The following is a 22,105-nucleotide window of genomic DNA, read 5'->3' on the forward strand; positions in this document are numbered from 1 at the left end:
AGATTGACAGTTTTTTTGCGTTTCTTCCATTTGCGAATAATCGCACCAACTGTTGTCACCTTCTCACCAAGCTGCTTGGCAATGGTCTTGTAGCCCATTCCAGCCTTGTGTAGGTCTACAATCTTGTCCCTGACATCCTTGGAGAGCTCTTTGGTCTTGGCCATGGTGGAGAGTTTGGGATCTGATTGATTGATTGCTTCTGTGGACAGGTGTCTTTTATACAGGTAACAAGCTGAGATTAGGAGCACTCCCTTTAAGAGTATGCTCCTAATCTCAGCTCGTTACCTGTATAAAAGACACCTGGGAGCCAGAAATCTTTCCGATTGAGAGGGGGTCAAATACGTATTTCCCTCATTAAAATGCAAATCAATTTATAACATTTTTGACATGCGTTTCTCTGGATTTTCTTGTTGTTATTCTGTATCTCACTGTTCAAATAAACCTAACATTAAAATTATAGACTGATCATTTCCTTGTCAGTGGGCAAACGTACAAAATCAGCAGGGGATCAAATACTTTTTTCCCTCACTGTAGGCACACAGAGAAACAACGCCTCTGTGTCGAGGCCTTAAATAGAGAGAGAGGGGGGCAGAGAGAGAGGGGAGGGGTGTAGAGAAATCCGCGAGTCAATGCAAGGCCGTAGCCATGGAGTCAACATTGGGGGGGACCAAATCTACCAGGGGCTCTAGGGTCCCCCCCCAGAAAAAAATCTAAATTTGAAAACTAATTTCCTAAAATATTGAAAAATTTCACTAACACATGGGATGTATTTTTGTTTTATTTGATACAATAATGTATAATATTGTATTGTATTACATTGCTCTGCTGTTTATTTTTTTTAACTTTTCTTGTTTCATAGTATGTAATGGCAGAGATTAGGGGTTCATAAAGTACAAGGCAATCATATAAACACAAATCTACGCATTGTTATATGAAGACAAGTCCACATTTTGTGGCCAAGGTTTAGCAAATTGTTTTTTATTAACATAGCATAGCAATTATTATTTTAAAAAATATTTATTTTTATAGCAATATATTGGGGGGGGCATTTTGACCATATTTGATTATTGTGGGGGATATGTCCCCCACCAATATATTATAATTATTATAACATATTATAATTATTATAATATATTATAATTACGGCCTTGTGTCAATAAGAGATTTGGAACTTTGGTGACTGCAGGAAATAATAATAACAAGAGGACACGCAGAGAGAGAGAAAGCTCACTTATATTCTTGATTCTTTCGGTAAAGTCACCACCACATAGAAGGGAAACAATAAAATAATAAAAATATAAAACAATAAAATTCTCACGACGTTTCGACTGCAACACAAGAAGCAATCATCATCAGGTGTGAAAACCACAGCAAGAACATTTTCTTGCTGATGGTTTTCACACCTGATGATGATTGCTTGTGTTGCAGTCGAAACGTCGTGAGAATTTTATTGTTTTAAATTTTTATTTTATTTTATTGTTTCCCTTCTACGCGGTGGTGACTTTACTGAAAGAACCAAGAATATGAATCCCCGCAGTCAAGAAAGCATTAAATCAAAAGCTCACTTAATCAAAGAAACTGAGTAAAATTTTTAAATGTAATGCAATGCAACACAGAGAGTCGATCAACACACAATAAACGCATAGCCTGGTAGATTACTTTCTTACAAAGATTGCTCAACTAAGCGAGATTATTAAAGTGAACGCAACCAGGCGAGGGCAGGAGGCAAGGCCCCGCGTGGCTAGGCCCCACGTTGTAAAGTTCCAACCTGGACATCGATTCCCATGCTCGCTGCTACTCAACTGACATCCCTACGAGAGAGAGCGAGGCTCTACCTTGGTAAACAACAACAACAACAACGACCACCACAACGACCACCACCACCACCATCATCACCACCACCACCATCACCACCACCACCACCATCACCACCACCACCATCACCACCACCAACATCACCACCATCACCACCATTACCACCATCACCACCAACATCACCACCACCATCACCACCACCATCACCGTCGTAGTTGTCGTCATGGCGACCCCCGGCCAGCAGGCTGCTGTCCAAGTCACTGTAAGAAGTGAGGACAGTGAGCGAGGAGTCAGACTCCGTACTGGGGCTCAGCCACTTGGGGAAGATATCCAAGTGACATTTCTCTGACAGATCGATTGCGATTTGATTTGCGATAAAAAAAATATATTGAGTCAAGCTCCGGTTCGATATTCACTGTGTAATCGATGTAAAACACGTGATGGAGTCATTTCCACGTGATACCACCGCAATATGAGCTGCTCTGGATGTTCTCATGCAAGAATGAGAACTTGAATTGCTTCCAGCGTGTATTTATGAAAATGTTCTAATTGAAATAGAACATCATTGGAAACCTCATTTGCCAGTAACAAAATATGATAATTGGTTTTTCACCCTTTTATCTTGCAACAAAACTGACACCTTTTTTTACAAGGAGTCATGTTTACATTGACCACAATACCTGTGGTCGGAACGCAAACACAAAACAACAACTCTGATAATGTAAAAAGGGTAAAAAAACAATGATCATATTTTGTTACTGGCAAATGAGGTTTCCAATGGTGTAAATGATTCACCCCGAGCTCTCATACTCTGATGGTGCATTGCCTTTGAGTTGTGCGCCTTTTGACGTCATCTGGTCCAACACCAACGTGAGACGAGGCTCTAAAGAAAGCTGTCTCGGGTGTGGACCAATCAATTTCAAGGACAGTGCCACATACATTATCAGAGTTGTTTTGTGTTTGCGTTCCGACCGCAGGTATTGTGGTCAATGTGAACATGACTCCTTGTAAAAAAGGTGTCAGTTTTGTAAAAAACCAATTATGAAATAGAACAATCAAACATAGAACAATTGTTAAGTGAAATAAATAAAGACACGCACAGAATCACAGCCTTTGCGATTTGCTCATCGCATTGTTCAAATTGCGATTTCGATTTCAGATCGATTCATCGTTCAGCCCTTCTACATACCTGGTGGTGGTGATGGTGGTGGTGGTGATGGTGGTGGTGATGGTGGTGGTGGTGGTGGTGATGGTGGTGAGGGTGATGGTGCTGATGGTGGTGATGGTGGTGGTGATGGTGGTGATGGTGATGGTGGTGATAGTGGTGGTGATGGTGGTGGTGATGGTGGTGATGGTGATGGTGGTGATGGTGATGATGGTGGTGGAGATGGTGATGGTGGTGGTGATGGTGGTGATGGTGGTGGTGATGGTGGTGATGATGGTGGTGATGGTGGTGGTGATGGTGATGGTGGTGGTGGTCGTGATGGTGGTGATGGTGGTGATGGTGGTGTTGATGGTGGTGATGGTGGTGATGGTGGTGGTGATGGTGGTGATGGTGGTGATAGTGGTGGTGATGGTGGTGGTGGTGATGGTGGTGATGGTGATGGTGGTGATGGTGATGGTGGTGATGGTGGTGATGGTGATGGTGGTGGTGATGGTGGTGGTGATGGTGGTGATGGTGGTGATGGTGGTGGTGGTGGTGGTGTTGGTGGTGATGATGGTGGTGATGGTGATGGTGGTGGTGATGGTGGTGGTGATGGTGGTGATGGTGGTGATAGTGGTGGTGGTGGTGATGGTGGTGATGGTGATGGTGGTGATGGTGGTGATGGTCGTGATGGTGGTGATGGTGATGGTGGTGATGGTGATGGTGGTGATGATGGTGGTGGTGGTGGTGATGGTGGTGATGGTGGTTATGGTGATGGTGGTGATGGTGATGGTGGTGATGGTGGTGGTGGTGATGGTGGTGGTGGTGATGGTGGTGATGGTGGTGATGGTGATGGTGGTGATGGTGGTGATGGTGATGGTGGTGATGGTGGTGGTGATGGTGGTGATGGTGGTGATAGTGGTGGTGGTGGTGATGGTGGTGATGGTGATGGTGGTGATAGTGGTGGTGGTGGTGATAGTGGTGATGGTGATGGTGGTGATGGTGGTGATGGTCGTGATGGTGGTGATGGTGATGGTGGTGATGGTGATGGTGGTGGTGGTGATGGTGGTGATGGTGGTTATGGTGATGGTGGTGATGGTGATGGTGGTGATGGTGGTGGTGGTGATGGTGGTGGTGGTGATGGTGGTGATGGTGGTGATGGTGATGGTGGTGATGGTGGTGATGGTGATGGTGGTGATGGTGGTGATGGTGATGGTGGTGATGGTGGTGATGGTGATGGTGGTGATGGTGGTGATGGTGGTGGTGGTGATGGTGGTGATGGTGGTGATGGTGATGGTGGTGATGGTGGTGATGGTGGTGATGGTGATGGTGGTGATGGTGGTGATGGTGATGGTGGTGATGGTGGTGATGGTGGTGATGGTGATGGTGGTGATGGTGATGGTGGTGATGGTGGTGATGGTGGTGATGGTGGTGGTGATGGTGATGATGGTGGTGATGGTGGTGGTGATGGTGGTGGTGATGGTGGTGATGGTGGTGATGGTGATGGTGGTGATGGTGATGGTGGTGATGGTGGTGATGGTGGTGGTGATGGTGGTGATGGTGGTGATGGTAATGGTGGTGATGGTGGTGGTGATGGTGGTGATGGTGATGGTGGTGATGGTGGTGATGGTGATGGTGGTGATGGTGGTGGTGATGGTGATGATGGTGGTGATGGTGGTGATGGTGGTGGTGATGGTGGTGATGGTGATGGTGGTGATGGTGGTGATGGTGATGGTGGTGATGGTGGTGGTGATGGTGATGATGGTGGTGATGGCGATGGTGGTGATGGTGGTGGTGGTGATGGTGGTGATGGTGGTGGTGATGGTGATGATGGTGGTGATGGTGATGATGGTGGTGGTGATGGTGGTGATGGTGGTGATGGTGGTGGTGGTGATGGTGTGATGGTGGTGATGGTGGTGGTGATGGTGGTGATGGTGGTGATGGTGATGGTGGTGATGGTGGTGGTGATGGTGGTGATGGTGATGGTGGTGATGGTGGTGATGGTGATGATGGTGGTGGTGATGGTGATGATGGTGGTGATGGTGATGGTGGTGATGGTGGTGGTGATGGTGGTAATGGTGATGGTGGTGATGGTGGTGATGGTGATGGTGGTGATGGTGGTGGTGATGGTGATGATGGTGGTGATGGTGATGGTGGTGATGGTGGTGGTGGTGATGGTGGTGATGGTGGTGATGGTGGTGGTGATGGTGATGATGGTGGTGATGGTGATGATGGTGGTGGTGATGGTGGTGATGGTGGTGGTGATGATGGTGTGATGGTGGTGATGGTGATGGTGGTGATGGTGGTGATGGTGATGGTGGTGATGGTGATGGTGGTGATGGTGGTGATGGTGGTGATGGTGGTGGTGATGGTGGTGGTGATGGTGGTGATGGTGATGATGGTGGTGGTGATGGTGGTGGTGATGGTGGTGATGGTGATGGTGGTGATGGTGGTGATGGTGGTGGTGATGGTGGTGATGGTGGTGATGGTGGTTATGGTGGTGATGGTGATGGTGGTGATGGTGGTGATGGTGGTGGTGATGGTGATGATGGTGGTGATGGTGATGGTGGTGATGGTGGTGATGGTGGTGGTGGTGGTGATGGTGGTGATGGTGGTGATGGTGGTGGTGATGGTGGTGATGGTGGTGGTGATGGTGGTGATGGTGGTGGTGATGGTGGCGATGGTGGTGATGGTGGTGGTGATGGTGGTGATGGTGGTGATGGTGGTGATGGTGGTGGTGATGGTGATGATGGTGGTGATGGTGGTGATGGTGGTGGTGGTGATGGTGGTGATGGTGGTGATGGTGGTGGTGATGGTGGTGATGGTGATGATGGTGGTGGTGATGGTGGTGATGGTGGTGATGGTGGTGATGGTGATGGTGGTGATGGTGGTGATGGTGGTGATGGTGATGGTGGTGATGGTGGTGATGGTGGTGGTGATGGTGGTGGTGATGGTGGTGATGGTGGTGATGGTGGTGGTGATGGTGGTGATGGTGATGATGGTGGTGGTGATGGTGGTGGTGATGGTGATGGTGGTGATGGTGGTGATGGTGGTGATGGTGGTTATGGTGGTGATGGTGATGGTGGTGATGGTGGTGATGGTGGTGGTGATGGTGATGATGGTGGTGATGGTGGTGATGGTGGTGGTGGTGGTGGTGATGGTGGTGATGGTGGTATTTACCTGCACACGACATTGACACCATCACTCATCTGCAGCTTCTCGTGGTCCAGGCTCGGGGCGCCTCCTCCTCCTACAAACAACAACAACAACTTTACACTACACTATACACTACACTATACACTACACTATACACTACTATACACTACACTATACACTACACTTTACACTACACTATACACTGCACTGTTCTTTGGCAGTCTCCTGCCCCGAGTAGAGGACTGTCCACCCCTCATGGTAGCAGGAGCCAGAGCCGGTCCACCGGACCTCCTGAATGCCGCATAGATCCAGGCGGTACCGGTCCAGCTCCCGACAGAGGAGTGGCAGCCTCTCCTCCGCAGTGAGCGTTCGAACATTCCATGTGGCCACCCGTAGTGGCTTTTCGACACACATACATACACACAGACAGACACACAGAGACACAGAGACACTCACATACAGACACTCATACACACATACATACACACAGACAGAGACAGACACAGAGACAAATACACAGACACACAGAGACACAGGCACACAGGGACACTCACATACAGACACACATACACACAGACAGACAGACACACAGAGACACACAGAAACACATACACAGCCACGCAAACATACACATAGACACACAGAGACACAGACAAATACACAGAAACACACAGACTGAGAAACCCAGACCCACACATAGACAAAGCCACTGACTTGTCTTCAAGGGTAAGACCTCAACCACGACCCAGGGCAAGGAGATTGGTGAGGCCACCGGTGATGACGATGAAACGGTGGCTCTGACGCGCAGCTGATAGCGGTCACCGGGATGCCGCAGAGCTGAGGAGACATCGCACCGAGTCTCTGTTGTGGCAGCGCAGATGTTCCGCCAGTGGGCTCGTCCATAGCTGCACAGACAGAGACACGGGGAGGAGGTGGTGAGGAGTGGGTGGGTGAGTGGGTGGGTGGGCGAGTGAGTGAGTGAGTGGGTGAGTGGGTGGGTGGGCGAGTGAGAGAGTGGGTGAGTAAGTGGATGCGTGAGTGGGTGGATGAGTGAGTGAGTGGGTGAGTTGGTGAGTGAGTGGCTGGGTGAGTGAGTGAGTCAGTGAGTGAGTGGGTGGGTGAGAGAGTAGGTGGGTGGGTGAGTGGGTGAGTGGGCGAGTGAGTCAGTCAGTGAGTGAGTGGGTGAGTGAGTAGGTGGGTGGGTGAGTGAGTGGGTGAGTCAGTGAGTGAGTGGGTGGTTGAGTGTGTGAGTGAGTGAGTGGGTGAGTGACTGAGTGAGTGGGTGAGTGGGTGAGTGAGTGGGTGAGTGAGTGAGTGACCATCTCACAGTTTGCTCTCCACTCTGTAGGTGACGCTGCTGGTGGCGGGGTTCACGTCAGCTGGTTCCCAGCGGAGTTGTGTCAGCAGGTCTCGAGACTCCACGCGCACATTCAATGGGGAAGCCGAGGCTGGGGAGATGGGCAAACAGCACTCAGTGTGCGCTAACCACTGCACCACCGCTCCCCACACACTCACACAAAGTGCGCTAACCACTGCACCACCGCTCCCCACACTCGCTCACACAGTGCGCTAACCACTGCACCACCGCTCCCCACGTCCACCACAACCTGGCACCCGATGTATCGACCGGCCCGGCTCACCGTGGCTGCTGCACCACGTGACGAGGTGGAGGAGGAGGAAGAGGAAGAGTAGGCCAAGTCTAGAGACGAGTTGACGCATCGCCATGGAGCGATCTTTAGTCACGTGGAGAGAAATTCGATTCCCGGTTCGATTAACTATACTCGCATCGATTCTTAATGGGATAACATTAGGAATCGATTATTGTAGAGTAACGGATGTATAGAGTCGATTTCATTTGGGATAACATGGGAATCGATATACGGTTGATTAAGCTAATTAAATCGATTTCCGTTCGGATAACATGAGAATTAAGCGGTCGAAAATTAATCTTAATGAATCGATTCCTACTTTGATTACATGAGAATTGAACATGATCGACTATCGTGTGTGGGTGTGATGCCCACCTGTGTGTGTACCTGTGTGTGTGTACCTGTGTGTGTGTACCTGTGTGTATGTGTACCTGTGTGTGTGTACCTGTGTGTGTGCACCTGTGTGTGTACCTGTGTGTGTGTACCTGTGTGTGTGTACCTGTGTATGTACCTGTGTGTGTGTGTACCTGTGTATGTACCTGTATGTGTGTGTGTACCTGTGTGTGTAACTGTGTGTGTGTACCTGTGTGTATGTACCTGTGTGTATGTGTACTGTGTGTACCTGTGTGTGTACCTGTGTGTACCTGTGTGTGTGTACCTGTGTATGTACCTTTGTGTGTACCTGTGTGTGTACCTGTGTGTGTACATGTGTGTATGCACCTGTGTGTGTGTACCTGTGTGTACCTGTGTGTGTGTACCTGTGTGTGTACCTGTGTGTGCACCTGTGTGTATGTACCTGTGTGTACCTGTGTGTGTACCTGTGTATGTGTACCTGTGTGTGTGTACCTGTGTGTGTACCTGTGTGTGTGTACCTGTGTGTGTACCTGTGTATGCACCTCGCGGTGCCGGACGGGCAACTCTGTCGTGGACAGTGCTGTGGGGGGAGGTCCAATTTTGATTGGCTCCTCCCCTCATGGCGTCTGTGACCACCACAGGGGCTAAACGGGGGCTCTGGACGGGTGCGAGGGGCTGGTAACCCCTCCATCTTCAAAAAATTACCACGAAACTACGACTTAAACTTAAATATGTAACAAATAAGCTTGTGCCGGAGGCCCCGGGGTTGACAGGCGTCTATGACGTCTCCTGGCCAAACCCCAATTGGCGGAGCCAGGAGATTGAATCTCAACCCTCGGGGCTCCTCCAGAAACAACGAAAAGCCATTTCGGATGGCCACGTGGAATGTTCAAACGCTCACTGCGGAGGAGAGGCTGCCACTCCTCTATCGGGTGCTGGAACGGTACCGCCTGGATCTCTGTGGCATTCAGGAGGTGTGGCTCTTCTTTTGAACAAAAGAATGAAGGGGGCGTGGGAGCGTGGCGGTGAGGTGTGGGAAGCTGTAAGCCCCAGGCTACTTTGGGCTCGCCTTCCCATCAATCGGAGGCGAGGATTGGTGGTCGTGGTTACTTATGCCTCCACCGAAGACGAACATCCGTGGAGGGATGCAGGCAAAGCCGATGAGTCAGATGCCTTCTATGACCTTCTGTCACAGGTGCTGGCTAAAGTGGCCCCTCGGGATAGAGTCATCTTGTTGGGTGACTTCAATGCCCGAGTTGGTCATGATGCTGGCACCTGGCCTGGAGTGATTGGAGGGCATGGGCCGGATCAGCTTAATAACAACGGTAGGAGGCTGCTAGATTTTTGTTCAGCCCATGGACTTGTAATTACCAACACGCTGTTCCGGCATCGGCGCATCCACACATCATGGATGTGTAGTGTTGTAAGGACGAGCAGACTTCTTTAGGAGGCACACTCTGTTTATTGTATTATTTCCTTATACAACGCTTAACACACACAGAGGGATATTCGGTCCCCTCACCCGATACCCTAGGGAGGTACAGCCTCCGGACCTGGCGGGACTCACACGTCTACCGCTAACCTCCTTGATACCTGAGGTACACAGCCTCCGGACCTGGCGGGACTCACACGTCTACCGCTATCCTAGTCCTCCGGCTAGGACCTAGGGGAGGCTATCTGACCCACCGCTGGCCCGGTGGATCCTGACCACTGGGTATGCCGAGCCTTAGCCCTTAGAAGGGCTGGAAGGCTGGTCCAGGGTCCTATCTAGGCTTCAGCCCAGTCTTCTGTCTTCGTGCAGGGAGAGAACTCCCCGAGGTCCGTTGGGTCACCCGTCTTATACTCCTTCGTGGCCAGGTAGAACCAATCATACATTCCCACGTGGAACCGTCTGATTGGTTCGTACCAAACCCTGGCCACAATCCGTTTCACCTCGACTGACCCCAACCGTTGTACCCAGGGGTAATGCTGCACTGCCCTGGTGGCAATGCAGGTTACGCAACAGCGCGTAGTTAACACCTCTACATCACCCCCTCCTTCGGAAGCTCCAGCGTTCCCGCTGCAACAATGGGAAACTCCGAAATTACCAACGGTAGAAGAATTGTGAGTGTGCCTCACGAACAACAAGAACAATAAAACCCCTATAAATACCCCCCTTAACAACATAACGTATGTACAAGGCACTAGACATGCCAAAAAAACATAACAACCGGCGAGATTTCGCGCACGTGCATTTCGCGGGACCATCGTAGGGGATGGCAGGCTTTGTCGGCGGCACAAGGGAAGAAGGAGGATGAGCCAGAGCATCCGGTGGGCCTTTAGGCATCTCCATGGGGACACCTGCTGCTCCACGGTCCATTGAGGCCGAACGTGGCCTGCATGGAGCCGTCACTCCCGCGTCATCTGCAGGAGGAATGACACGCCTGCGCTGTGGGTTAGGCACCAACGGGGCAACATCCGGCTCGTTGGACGCGTCGCACACTCGGCCCCCGTGTCGTGTGTGTTGTGGAGGGACGCGTGGCATGACGAAGGGTTTTAACCGAGAGGGGTGAACGCACCAGCGACGCCGTCCCAGCTAATTTTAACACATTGGGGACGCAGGACTTCCACTACCTCAACCGGGCCTCGCCATGGTCTGAGGAGTTTGGTCGACGTGGACACCGGCACCTGGGGGCAGTGGAGCCATGCCCTGTCTCCCGGTGCCCACCGATGCGTGTACGACCGAGGGTCCCGCAGTCGCAAATTCGCCCGTTGGCGGGAAGCCGAATTTTCAATGGCGGACTCCCGTGCCTCGGCCAACTTACGGAGGTTGAATCGCAAGTGGTCAACGAGCTTTGACTTTTGCGGTGGCTGTTCGATTTCCAGCCGAACGTCGGCGGGAGGAAAGGCATCCCTGCCGTACATTAGAAAGAACGGGGAAAATCCCGTCGCCGCGTGAGGTGCCATATGGTATGCGGCGAGGACCCCCAGAACCTGCAAGTTCCAATAGAGGTGGGATTCATCGACCTGATGGCATAACATAGCGGTGAGAGTTCTATGAAGGCGGTCCACCATGCCGTCGGTCTGGGGATGGTAGGGCGAAGTGCGCACTTTCTTAGTGCCCAACAGGCGGCACACATCATTTAGCAAGGCTCCCGAAAAATTTCTTCCCTGATCGGACAGCAACCGTTCTGGTGCGCCCTTGTCCAGGACGTAGCCTTGAACAAAGGCGTCCACAATGGCCGCCGCCGACTGGTTGGGGAGGGCCCAGGCCATAGGCCACCGTGTAAAATACTCTACCCCAACCAGAAGGTACTTATTACCCCGTGGCGTAGTAGGAAAAGGCCCCAAAATATCGAGAGCCACCAACTCATTTATACGAGAGACCGAAATGGGTTGCAGGGGTGGACATGCCAGTTTAGCCGGCGGTTTACGTTGCGCACAATGGGTGCATCCCAGCAAAATGTCAGTGACCTCGCGCAGCATGCCCGGCCAGAAAAATTGCAACCGCAACAACCCAATGGTCTTATGAACACCCAGGTGCAATAAACGCTCATGCGCCGCCCACACGGCCTTGCATCGCAAGGCGGATGGCACGACGATTTTATGTTGACACGAGTCAGCATCCCGATGCATCAACAAGCCGTGCTTCATGACAAATGAATTAAATTTGCCCTGTCTTGGAACCGCATTATTCGCGTGGCGACGCAACCTCAATAACGACATGTCCTCGCCCTGGTGCCGACCCCATTTGGCCAAAGTTAGCCCCAGCAAATCGTCACTGGCCATTGGATCTGCATGATCCAACATCGGCGCTGAGGCGGCGGGAAGTGCGGCTGACACCGTTGTGAGAGGCGCGACCTGCGCAGGCAGTGGCGGCTTACAACGGCCCGAGCCCAAAAAACACACACATTTTTGAGCCGGCGGGAGGCGAGACAACGCATCGGCATTCGTGTGTTGTGCACCCCTACGGTAAGTGACATTTAAATCGTAGTCCTGAAGGACTTCGAGCCACCGAGAAAGCTGCCCGGACGGTTGGTCAACCCGCAGAGCGTACTGTAAAGCCGAATGATCAGATCGCACGGTAAAATGCTGACCATACAGGTACGGCCTGTATTGCTGAATAAAAAAAACAATGGCCAGCAGCTCACGTCTGGTCACACAGTATCTTTGTTCAGCAAGAGAGAAGACTCTGCTACCATAGGCAACAACCCTTCCAATGCCATCAACTTTTTGGGACAGAACACCCCACTTCTGACACCAGTTGTAGTGTTGTAAGGACGAGCAGACTTCTTTAGGAGGCACACTCTGTTTATTGTATTATTTCCTTAAACAACGCTTAACACACACAGAGGGATATTCGGTCCCCTCACCCGATACCCTAGGGAGGTACAGCCTCCGGACCTGGCGGGACTCACACGTCTACCGCTAACCTCCTTGATACCTAAGGAGGTGCAACCTCCGGACTTGGCGGGACTCACACGTCTACCGCTATCCTAGTCCTCCGGCTAGGACCTAGGGGAGGCTATCTGACCCACCACTGGCCCGGTGGGTCCTGACCACTGGGTATGCCGAGCCTTAGCCCTTAGAAGGGCTGAAAGGCTGGTCCAGGGTCCTAGCTAGGCTTCAGCCCAGTCTTCTATCTTCGTGCAGGGAGAGAACTCCCCGAGGTCCGTTGGGTCACCTGTCTTATACTCCTTCGTGGCCAGGTAGAACCAATCATACATTCACACGTGGAACCGTCTGATTGGCTCGTACCAAACCCTGGCCACGATCCGTTTCACCTCGACTGCCCCCAACCGTTGTACCCAGGGGTAATGCTGCACTGCCCTGGTGGCAATGCAGGTTACGCAACAGCGCGTAGTTAACACCTCTACACATACATGGAAGCCATCTAGCACTGCTAAAGTGAGAACAATTAAACATAATCTTTGGGGCCATCCCTTGACATGATGAGGCTGTCTCTTACAACTGCTGTTAACTTGTCCTAACAGACGAGGATGATGATGACAATGATGACGATGATTTTGATGAGGACGAGTGGGAAGATTGAGCTGGCGAGGCTGCTACCTACCCATGTCTCTCCGGACCCCTCCGCCTCTCCACGTTCCAGGATAACGTTAAATGTGATCCGTGCCCCTCTCACCTTCAAACCAACATTCATCTCTCACCGGCTTAGCCTGTCTTTACCCCCATGCCTCCACCTGAGTGACACCAGCATGGGCATCGTGTGTCCACATTGATGTGAGCACCACCAGGGCCTCTAGACCTGCATCAGAAACTTGCCCACGACAGGCCCCCTTAATCCTAGAGAAAGAAAAATAGAGATCAACGTTTTTCAAAAGTTAAGCGTTTTAGCGCAACGTGTGGTTGAGCCTTTCAGCTGCACACACTACATGAGCATTTAACACTTTTTTTCGTTGGGGGTTCTTATCAGTATCGATTTCTCATGTAATTAAGCGTTCATTTAATCTAATATAAAATAATATATTTATTTGAATGTGTATGAAATGGGCTCAAGACCACTGCAACATTCACTGCAATGTTATAATTGTTTTAAATTGCGGCAATTCATCTAATCACGAGGTGTAACTAGTAGCACCATTGTTACACCTATATCAGAGAGCCACCTTGCATTTTTCGTTTCACTTAATTTGGATTCGACCAACTCTGAGAGTGAAATATAAGTAGCACATGTCAGATGACTGACACGCATTGAACTGCTCTAATGGAGCACATGAATGTGCTGGTTAAGTGTGACCTCTTGCAGAGATGCCAGAAGATATTCCCGTGGTGTTTCTCGTGGCATCTTTACTAATTAAGACATCGATCTGCTGCCAGGAGGAATTTCCCTGCCTTGTGTATTGGCTTCGATATTCCAATTCGGAGCATTAGTTATGCATGCAGAAAAATAGTAAAATAAAAAATACAACTGCATATTAAACATGTGCTTAGACACATTTGGCTAATCAGGGTGGAGTCTAAGGTGAAACTGGCTGTTTCCTACTGGAAAATTAATTAAGCAACTGCACTCTTTGTTTGACTGTAACCATTTCTGTGTAAAAAAATTGCATTGTCTAAGCGTATCAGCTTTCCCTGTTCCTTGGCTGTTTGCTCTGAGTCTGGCTTTTTTGTGCCTTTGCCCAAGGCTTGCCATCTGCATGTCTCCATCACACCCGCGTTTTGAATGAGAGCTACACTTTTCCTTGCTATTGAAAAGGTCACCTGCATTATAACTTAATTTTGGTCTTGCTCTGGATCTAAATAATATAATTCCTAAGTTCTGTAACCAAGTAGGTTTGGTAAACAGGACTTATTGGCTACACAACTTCTGATGTGTTCTCTTTACATTTTGTATCTTGCTGATTGAGTATTCTGAGCCAAATTTGACGGGTCACCAAATGCTCAAATGTGGGTTTGGTGGTCCTTATCTCTGTTAGCACCTCCGAGCTAGTTGTGGAAACTCCATATTCCATTGGTGGGGCCATTCCTGTCTATAGCACCATCACAATTGAGCTTCTAGTAAGTGGAACTTGGTCAACTATGTATTTGGAGTCAAGCACTCTTATCCCCTGGCCAGTTAATGTTAAACATGATGGCATTCTGTGACACAAGATGTGTTCTTTTGATGATCAAAGCAGCCCCTTAATGCTTAGAGTTATTTGGTTTTAAAACTTTTGACTGTGACATTTTAAGCAAAGGTGTCCGACAAATAGCTAAAGTATGCCACACGATGAGTGTGGAAATTAACTGCAACATTCACAAATAAGATTGTTGTTTTGATTTAAAGCTGTCGTGACTGCAGGGATTCATATTCTTGTTTCCCTTCTGCGAGACTTTACCGGAAGAACCAAGAATATGAATCCCTGCGTTCACGAAAGCTTTAAATCAAAATGTATAAATAGTGTTATTCTTCTTGATTTGAAGCGTTCGTGACTGCAGGAATCCATACTCCTTGGTTCTTTTGGTAAAGTCATCAAGTAGTAGTTACAAAATAAAATAAATCACGACGTTTCGGGTGCAACACAACAAGCGACCGTCATTTTATTTTATACCTACGTGACTTTACCGAAATAACCAAAGAGTACGGTGTTATGTTGATTGCGTGCACAGTATAATAATAATAATACGCGAGTCTAGTGTCCTGTTTGTCAGTTAAGTTTATTTACATTTGAGCTGTGACATTGCCCCAACCATACAATCTGTCTTGTTTAAACAGAGTTGGCGTCGTTCCTAGTTCCCATTGCATCACGTGGCTGTTATGGTTAAATTAAGGACATTTGTTTGATCCCATGTATACGAAATTTAAGTTGTTGCATCTTCACTGGTGAGATGGAGTTGTCTTCTAATCGGAAAGTTAAAGATGTATGCTGGACTTGTTATTCTTGAAATGTTGGTATTTTTTTTTTCATTTGAACGAAGCTCAATTTTTATGAAAGGTTTATTTTTTTTCTCAATTAAGCCAACTTGCAGATATCCAGAATGTGAAAACTGCATGGCAATAAATTACACTTCTAATGTTGCTGTGTGTAAATAGTTATTTGTGAAGCTAGTTCATTTTAACCACAGCTTGCAATATTCACAAGCAATAAGTCATTGTGCACCACTGCCAATGCAGTATCACCAAATATTTGCTTTAGGATTTTTTATCGACCACTTCAGCCCAATTTTAAAAGTGTAGTGACGCAGTTCGGAGACAGTAGTAATTGGAGGCACTTTTATTCCACACACAATGGGGACCACACACACCCTACGTGGGTGTACACTGTGTATATATCTCAAACAGAACCGTCCATCGTCAGCGGCACTATCTAGCTAGAACAGTTGGCAGGCTGTCTTAGCTAGCGGCATCTGGCGATGGTGAAGACGGCTGCGATGATGGTGGCGAGACGACAGCACGGCGAGGGAAGCCGCTTCCGGCGACAGCCCCGAGCTCTCGCCCGGGGCTCCCTCTTATCCCCCCGCCGTGGCCTGGCTCCGTCCTGGCCACGCCCCCCCTTCTGGAAGCTAAGAGCAGTTCAGAATCAGAATCAGAAAGGGTTTTATTCGCCATGTAAGTTCACACCGACACGGAATTTACTTTGGCAGGATGGTGCATACATTCAACATATAGGAATCTAAAATCTTAAATAAGTTTAAAACAAGTCTTACTATAATAAGGGTTAAAAGTCTAACACCAAGGGGCTGAAGTATATAAAATTGAATAAATATCGAATATAAAATAGCTTTAAGATATAATTTAAAAATAAAAAATACAAATAGGTTAACATAGTTAATATCGGCAAGGTGTCATTATGTAGATAAAATGTTAAAAACAGTGTAAGCCCTTGGCCTTGTTTAACAGGCCAGCAGCAGATGGGAAGAAACTGTTTTTATGGCGTGAGGTTTTGGTCCTGATGGACCGAAGCCTTCTGCCGGAGGGGAGTAGCTGAAACAGAGAGTGTCCAGGGTGGGAGAAATCGGCCATAATCTTCCTCGCTCGCCTCATGGACCTTGTCGTGTGCAGGTCCTCGAGGGTTGGTAGATTGCAGGCAATTACCTTCTCAGCAGTGTGGATGATACGCTGCAGTCTGCTCTTGTCCTTGGCAGTGGCAGCAGCGTACCAGACGGTTATGGAGGAGGTGAGGATGGATTCAATGATCGCTGTATAGAATTGCACCATCATTGTCTTTGGCAGGTTATGTAGATAAAATGTTAAAAACAGTGTAAGCCCTTGGCCTTGTTTAACAGGCCAGCAGCAGATGGGAAGAAACTGTTTTTATGGCGTGAGGTTTTGGTCCTGATGGACCGAAGCCTTCTGCCGGAGGGGAGTAGCTGAAACAGAGAGTGTCCAGGGTGGGAGAAATCGGCCATAATCTTCCTCGCTCGCCTCATGGACCTTGTCGTGTGCAGGTCCTCGAGGGTTGGTAGATTGCAGGCAATTACCTTCTCAGCAGTGTGGATGATACGCTGCAGTCTGCTCTTGTCCTTGGCAGTGGCAGCAGCGTACCAGACGGTTATGGAGGAGGTGAGGATGGATTCAATGATCGCTGTATAGAATTGCACCATCATTGTCTTTGGCAGGTTATGTAGATAATATGTTAAAAACAGTGTAAGCCCTTGGCCTTGTTTAACAGGCCAGCAGCAGATGGGAAGAAACTGTTTTTATGGCGTGAGGTTTTGGTCCTGATGGACCGAAGCCTTCTGCCGGAGGGGAGTAGCTGAAACAGAGAGTGTCCAGGGTGGGAGAAATCGGCCATAATCTTCCTCGCTCGCCTCATGGACCTTGTCGTGTGCAGGTCCTCGAGGGTTGGTAGATTGCAGGCAATTACCTTCTCAGCAGTGTGGATGATACGCTGCAGTCTGCTCTTGTCCTTGGCAGTGGCAGCAGCGTACCAGACGGTTATGGAGGAGGTGAGGATGGATTCAATGATCGCTGTATAGAATTGCACCATCATTGTCTTTGGCAGGTTGAATTTCTTCAGCTGCCGTAGAAAGTACATCCTCTGTTGAGCTTTCTTGGTGAGGGAGCTGATGTTCAGTTCCCACTTGAGGTCCCGGGAGAGAATAGTGCCCAGGAAGCGGAAGGACTCTACAATTTTGACTGGGGAGTCTAACAGGGTGATGGGGGTGAGTGGGGCTGTATTCTTCCTGAAGTCCACAACCATCTCAACTGTCTTTAGAGCATTTAGCTCTAAGTTGTTCTGGCTACACCAGGTCACCAGATTGTCAGCTTCCCACCTATAGTCAGACTCATCCCCACCAGAGATCAGCCCAATGAGGGTGGTGTTATCCGCAAACTTCAATAGTTTGACGGACAGATGATTGGAGGTGCAGCTGTTGGTATACAGGGAGAAGAGCAGAGGGGAAAGGACGCAGCCCTGAGGAGTTCCGGTGCTGATGGACCTGGAGTCAGAGACTTGTGTTCCCAGCTTAACGCACTGCTTCCTGTCAGACAGGAAGTCTGTGATCCATTTACAGGTGGTGTAGGGCACGTTCAGCTGGAAGAGCTTGTCCTGAAGCAGGGCAGGGATGATGGTGTTGAAGGCAGAGCTGAAGTCCACAAACAGGATCCTGGCGTAGGATGCTGGGGCATCCAGATGCTGTAGGGTGAAGTGGAGGGCCATGTTAACTGCGTCGTCCACAGACCTGTTGGCTCTGTAGGCAAACTGAAGGGGGTCCAGGAGAGGGTCTGTGATGGCTTTGAGGTGTGTCAGGACCAGGCGCTCAAAATACTTCATCACCACAGATGTAAGGGCGACCGGTCTGTAATCATTTAGTCCTGTTGGCCTTAGCTTTTTGGGCACAGGGATGATGGTGGAGGACTTGATACAGGCTGGTACATGGCATGTCTCCAGGGAGGTGTTAAAGATGTTGGTGAACACCGGAGACAGCTGGTCAGCGCAGTGCCTGAGGGTGGCTGGAGAGATAGAGTCCGGCCCGGCTGCTTTGCGTGGATTCTGCCTCTTGAAAAGTCTATTAACTTCTCCCTCCTGAAAGGAGATAGTCGTCTCTGTAGTATTGGTGGGGGATGGGGCCTCTTGGGTTGGAAGGGGTGGTTCAGGACAGTCCAATTGTCTTTCGAATCTACAGTAGAACTCGTTCAGGTCGTTGGCTAGGCGGGAGTCGTTAGCGGTGTGGGGGGCTCTGGGTTTGTAGTTGGTGATCTGCCTTAGCCCTCTCCAGACAGAAGCAGCGTCGTTTGTAGAGAACTGGTGTTTTAGTCTCTCTGAGTACAGTCGTTTAGTCTCTCTCACCGCTTTGCTAAACCTGTTCTTCGACTCCTTGAATCTGTCTCTATCTCCACTCCTAAACGCTTCTTCCTTCTCCAACCTCAACCTTCTGAGCTTTGCTGAGAACCAGGGCTTATTGTTGTTAAAGTTCACCCTGGTACGTGTTGGGATACAGCAGTCCTCACAGAAGCTGATGTAGGACGTCACAGCCTCTGTGAGTTCATCCAGACTATTGGTAGCAGTCGTGAACATATCCCAGTCAGTACAGTCTAAGCACACCCGCAAATCTTCCACAGCCTCACTGGTCCACTGTTTAGATGTCCTCACAGCAGGTTTACAGAGTTTTAGTTTCTGCCTGTATGCAGGAATCAGGTGGACCATGGCATGGTCAGTGTCCTAGTGCTGCTCGGGGGACGGCGTGGTAGGCTCTACTGACTGTAGTGTAGCAGTGATCCAGAGTGTTCCCTTCTCTGGTTGGGCATTTAATGAATTGTATGTATTTGGGGAGTTCGTGGCTGAGATTACCTTTGTTAAAGTCGCCAAGTACGATAACCAACGAATCTGGATTTGCTCGCTCCACACTCAGAATCTGATCGGCGAGCATGCGTTTGGCCTCTTTAACCTGAGGACAAGGCGGCAAATAAACTCCGACCAAAATGAGCGACGCGAACTCGCGAGGCGAGTAAAACGGTTTACAGGTTATAAAAATTGATTCAAGGAGTGGAGAACAATGTTGCAGAATCACTGTGACATCTACACACCAGCCACTATTAATGTAAAAACAAATACCACCGCCTTTCGTCTTGCCGGAGAGTGCTATGTCACGATCCGATCTTACAAGATGGAATCCTGCTAGTTGTAGCGAAGTGTCCGGAATCAAATCACACAGCCATGTTTCCGTGAAGCACAAAGCAGAAGCTGAAAGAAAGTCTTTGTTTTTTACCATCAGTAGCTGAAGTTCATCCATTTTGTTGTACAGTGAACGTACGTTGGAGAGGAAAAAGCTCGGAAGCACTGTTCGGATCCCGCGTCTGCGTAGCCGTACTAGAGCCCCCGACCGTTTACCCCTTGGGCGGCGTTTCGCTGCTTGAGCAAAGCCTAGCGCGGCATTGACTAAAATGCCTACTAATTCTGCCGCTGGAAGCAGAAAAGTAGAAATTAAATCCACAGGAGTTGTTTCCCTGATATTTAAAAGTTCGTCTCTTGTTAGAGAACTCCGAAAATCTTGGCAAAACACTGAATTGACAGACAAAACAAGACAAAACAGGGCGCACCGACCGGCTGAGGCTACTATCATCGGCGCCATATTCGCACCAGCACGGGTGTGCTGAACAGCAGGACTCTCTCACCAGCACTGGTGTGTTGAACAGTAGGCCCCTCTCACCAGCATGGGAGTGGTGAACAGCAGGCCCCTCTCACCAACACGGGTGTGATGAACAGTAGGCCTCTCTCACCAGCATGGGAGTGAACAGCAGGCCCCTCTCACCAACACGGGTGTGATGAACAGCACGCCCCTCTCACCAGCACGGGTGTGATGAATAGTAGGCCTCTCTCACCAGCACGGGTGTGTTGAACAGCAGGCCCCTCTCACCAGCACGGGTGTGCTGAACAGTAGGCCCCTCTCACCAGCACGGGTGTGCTGAACAGCAGGCCCCTCTCACCAGCACGGGTGTGTTGAACAGCAGGCCCCTCTCACCAGCACGGGTGTGTTGAACAGCAGGCCCCTCTCACCAGCACGGGTGTGTTGAACAGCAGGCCCCTCTCACCAGCACGGGTGTGCTGAACAGTAGGCCCCTCTCACCAGCACGGGTGTGTTGAACAGCAGGCCCCTCTCACCAGCACGGGTGTACTGAACAGTAGGCCCCTCAACACGGGTGTGCTGAACAGCAGGCCTCTCTCACCAGCACGGGTGTGTTGAACAGCAGGCCCCTCTCACCAGCACGGGTGTGCTGAACAGTAGGCCCCTCTCACCAGCACGGGTGTGTTGAACAGCAGGCCCCTCTCACCAGCACGGGTGTACTGAACAGTAGGCCCCTCAACACGGGTGTGCTGAACAGCAAGCCTCTCTCACCAGCACGGGTGTGCTGAACAGCAGGCCCCTCAACAGCAGGCCCCTCTCACCAGCACGGGTGTGCTGAACAGCAGGCCCCTCAACACGGGTGTGCTGAACAGCAGGCCTCTCTCACCAACACGGGTGTGCTGAACAGCAGGCCCCTCTCACCAACACGGATGTGATGAACAGCAGGCCCCTCTCACCAGCACGGGTGTGCTGAACAGCAGGCCCCTCAACAGCAGGCCTCTCTCACCAGCGCAGGTGTGCTGAACAGAAGGCCTCTCAACAGCAGGCCTCTCTCACCAGCAAGGGTGTGCTGAACAGCAGGCCCCTCAACACGGGTGTACTGAACAGCAGGCCTCTCTCACCAGCACGGGTGTGATGAACAGCAGGCCTCTCAACAGCAGGCCTCTCTCACCAGCACGGGTGTGATGAACAGCAGGCCTCTCTCACCAGCACGAGTGTGTTGAACAGCAAGCCCCTCTCAAGACAAAACTGGACAAAACAGGGCGCACCAACCGGCCGAGGCTGCCATCATCGGCGCCATGAACTCTGTCCTAGTGGTCTTCCCCCCATGTGTACTGTCGCCTGCTGACGTATGTACTGCCGTACACTGTATTTATCACTTTCAGTCAGCAGACGGCGCTATTACGCTACATTTGGAATGTGCTAACCCAGCGGCCCCCAACCTTTTTGGCACCAGGGACCGGTTTCGTGGAAGACAATTTTTTTCACGGACCGGGGGAGGGGGGGGGGTTCATCATTGGGTCTTTCCCCCTTTTCAAAGAAGCTCTCCAGCGACGTTTGTTTATTACACATTGTGGCTACTAGGGGGTTAGAGCTTGTGGGCTTTATACCAACACTGTGACTGAGACAAGTGCGCAGTGCGGGAAAGAGGCGCGGACGGAAGTGGTAAATAATAAAATAATGGGGGCGGGCCACACGCGGACTCACCGCTCACCTCCTGCTGCTGTGCGGCCCGGTTCCTAACAGGGGGTTGGGGACCCCTGTGCTAACCCACCAAGCAGGGTAGGTAAGCATTCTCATTCGTGAGATTCGATATTTCAGAGTCTGTATTTGTGGCGTCCATTGCATTAAGACGGGCAAAGTGCGTGTAATTTGGAGACGGACAAAGGCATCTCGGGGATCACAGATAGCTTGGTGGTGATGGCTATGCTGTATGTAGCCTCTAATCCAGCACCGCAGAGGCAGTGAGGGTGGCTGGACCGCACACGTTTTGCGA

The 22,105-nt window shown here is 50.1% G+C and overlaps 1 protein-coding gene across 1 annotated transcript; it reads right to left on the bottom strand.

The window, feature by feature from the left end:
- Positions 1 to 1,389: 1,389 nt before the first annotated feature.
- On the bottom strand, positions 1,390 to 7,936 carry LOC142918153 (uncharacterized). Its single transcript, XM_076062257.1, has 5 exons — positions 7,756 to 7,936; positions 7,443 to 7,563; positions 6,830 to 7,020; positions 6,140 to 6,209; positions 1,390 to 2,075 (listed from the first exon to the last, which is right to left on the bottom strand). Exons 1-5 carry the CDS (start codon positions 7,838 to 7,840, stop codon positions 1,832 to 1,834), a joined length of 711 nt encoding a protein of 236 aa, XP_075918372.1. The 5' UTR covers positions 7,841 to 7,936; the 3' UTR covers positions 1,390 to 1,831.
- Positions 7,937 to 22,105: the final 14,169 nt, after the last annotated feature.

This window comes from Petromyzon marinus, unplaced genomic scaffold, assembly GCF_048934315.1.
Source record: "Petromyzon marinus isolate PM22_M1 ecotype Great Lakes invasive population unplaced genomic scaffold, UKy_Petmar_22M1.pri1.0 PM_G_Scaffold_56, whole genome shotgun sequence".
In the NCBI taxonomy this organism is placed as follows: domain Eukaryota; kingdom Metazoa; phylum Chordata; class Hyperoartia; order Petromyzontiformes; family Petromyzontidae; genus Petromyzon; species Petromyzon marinus.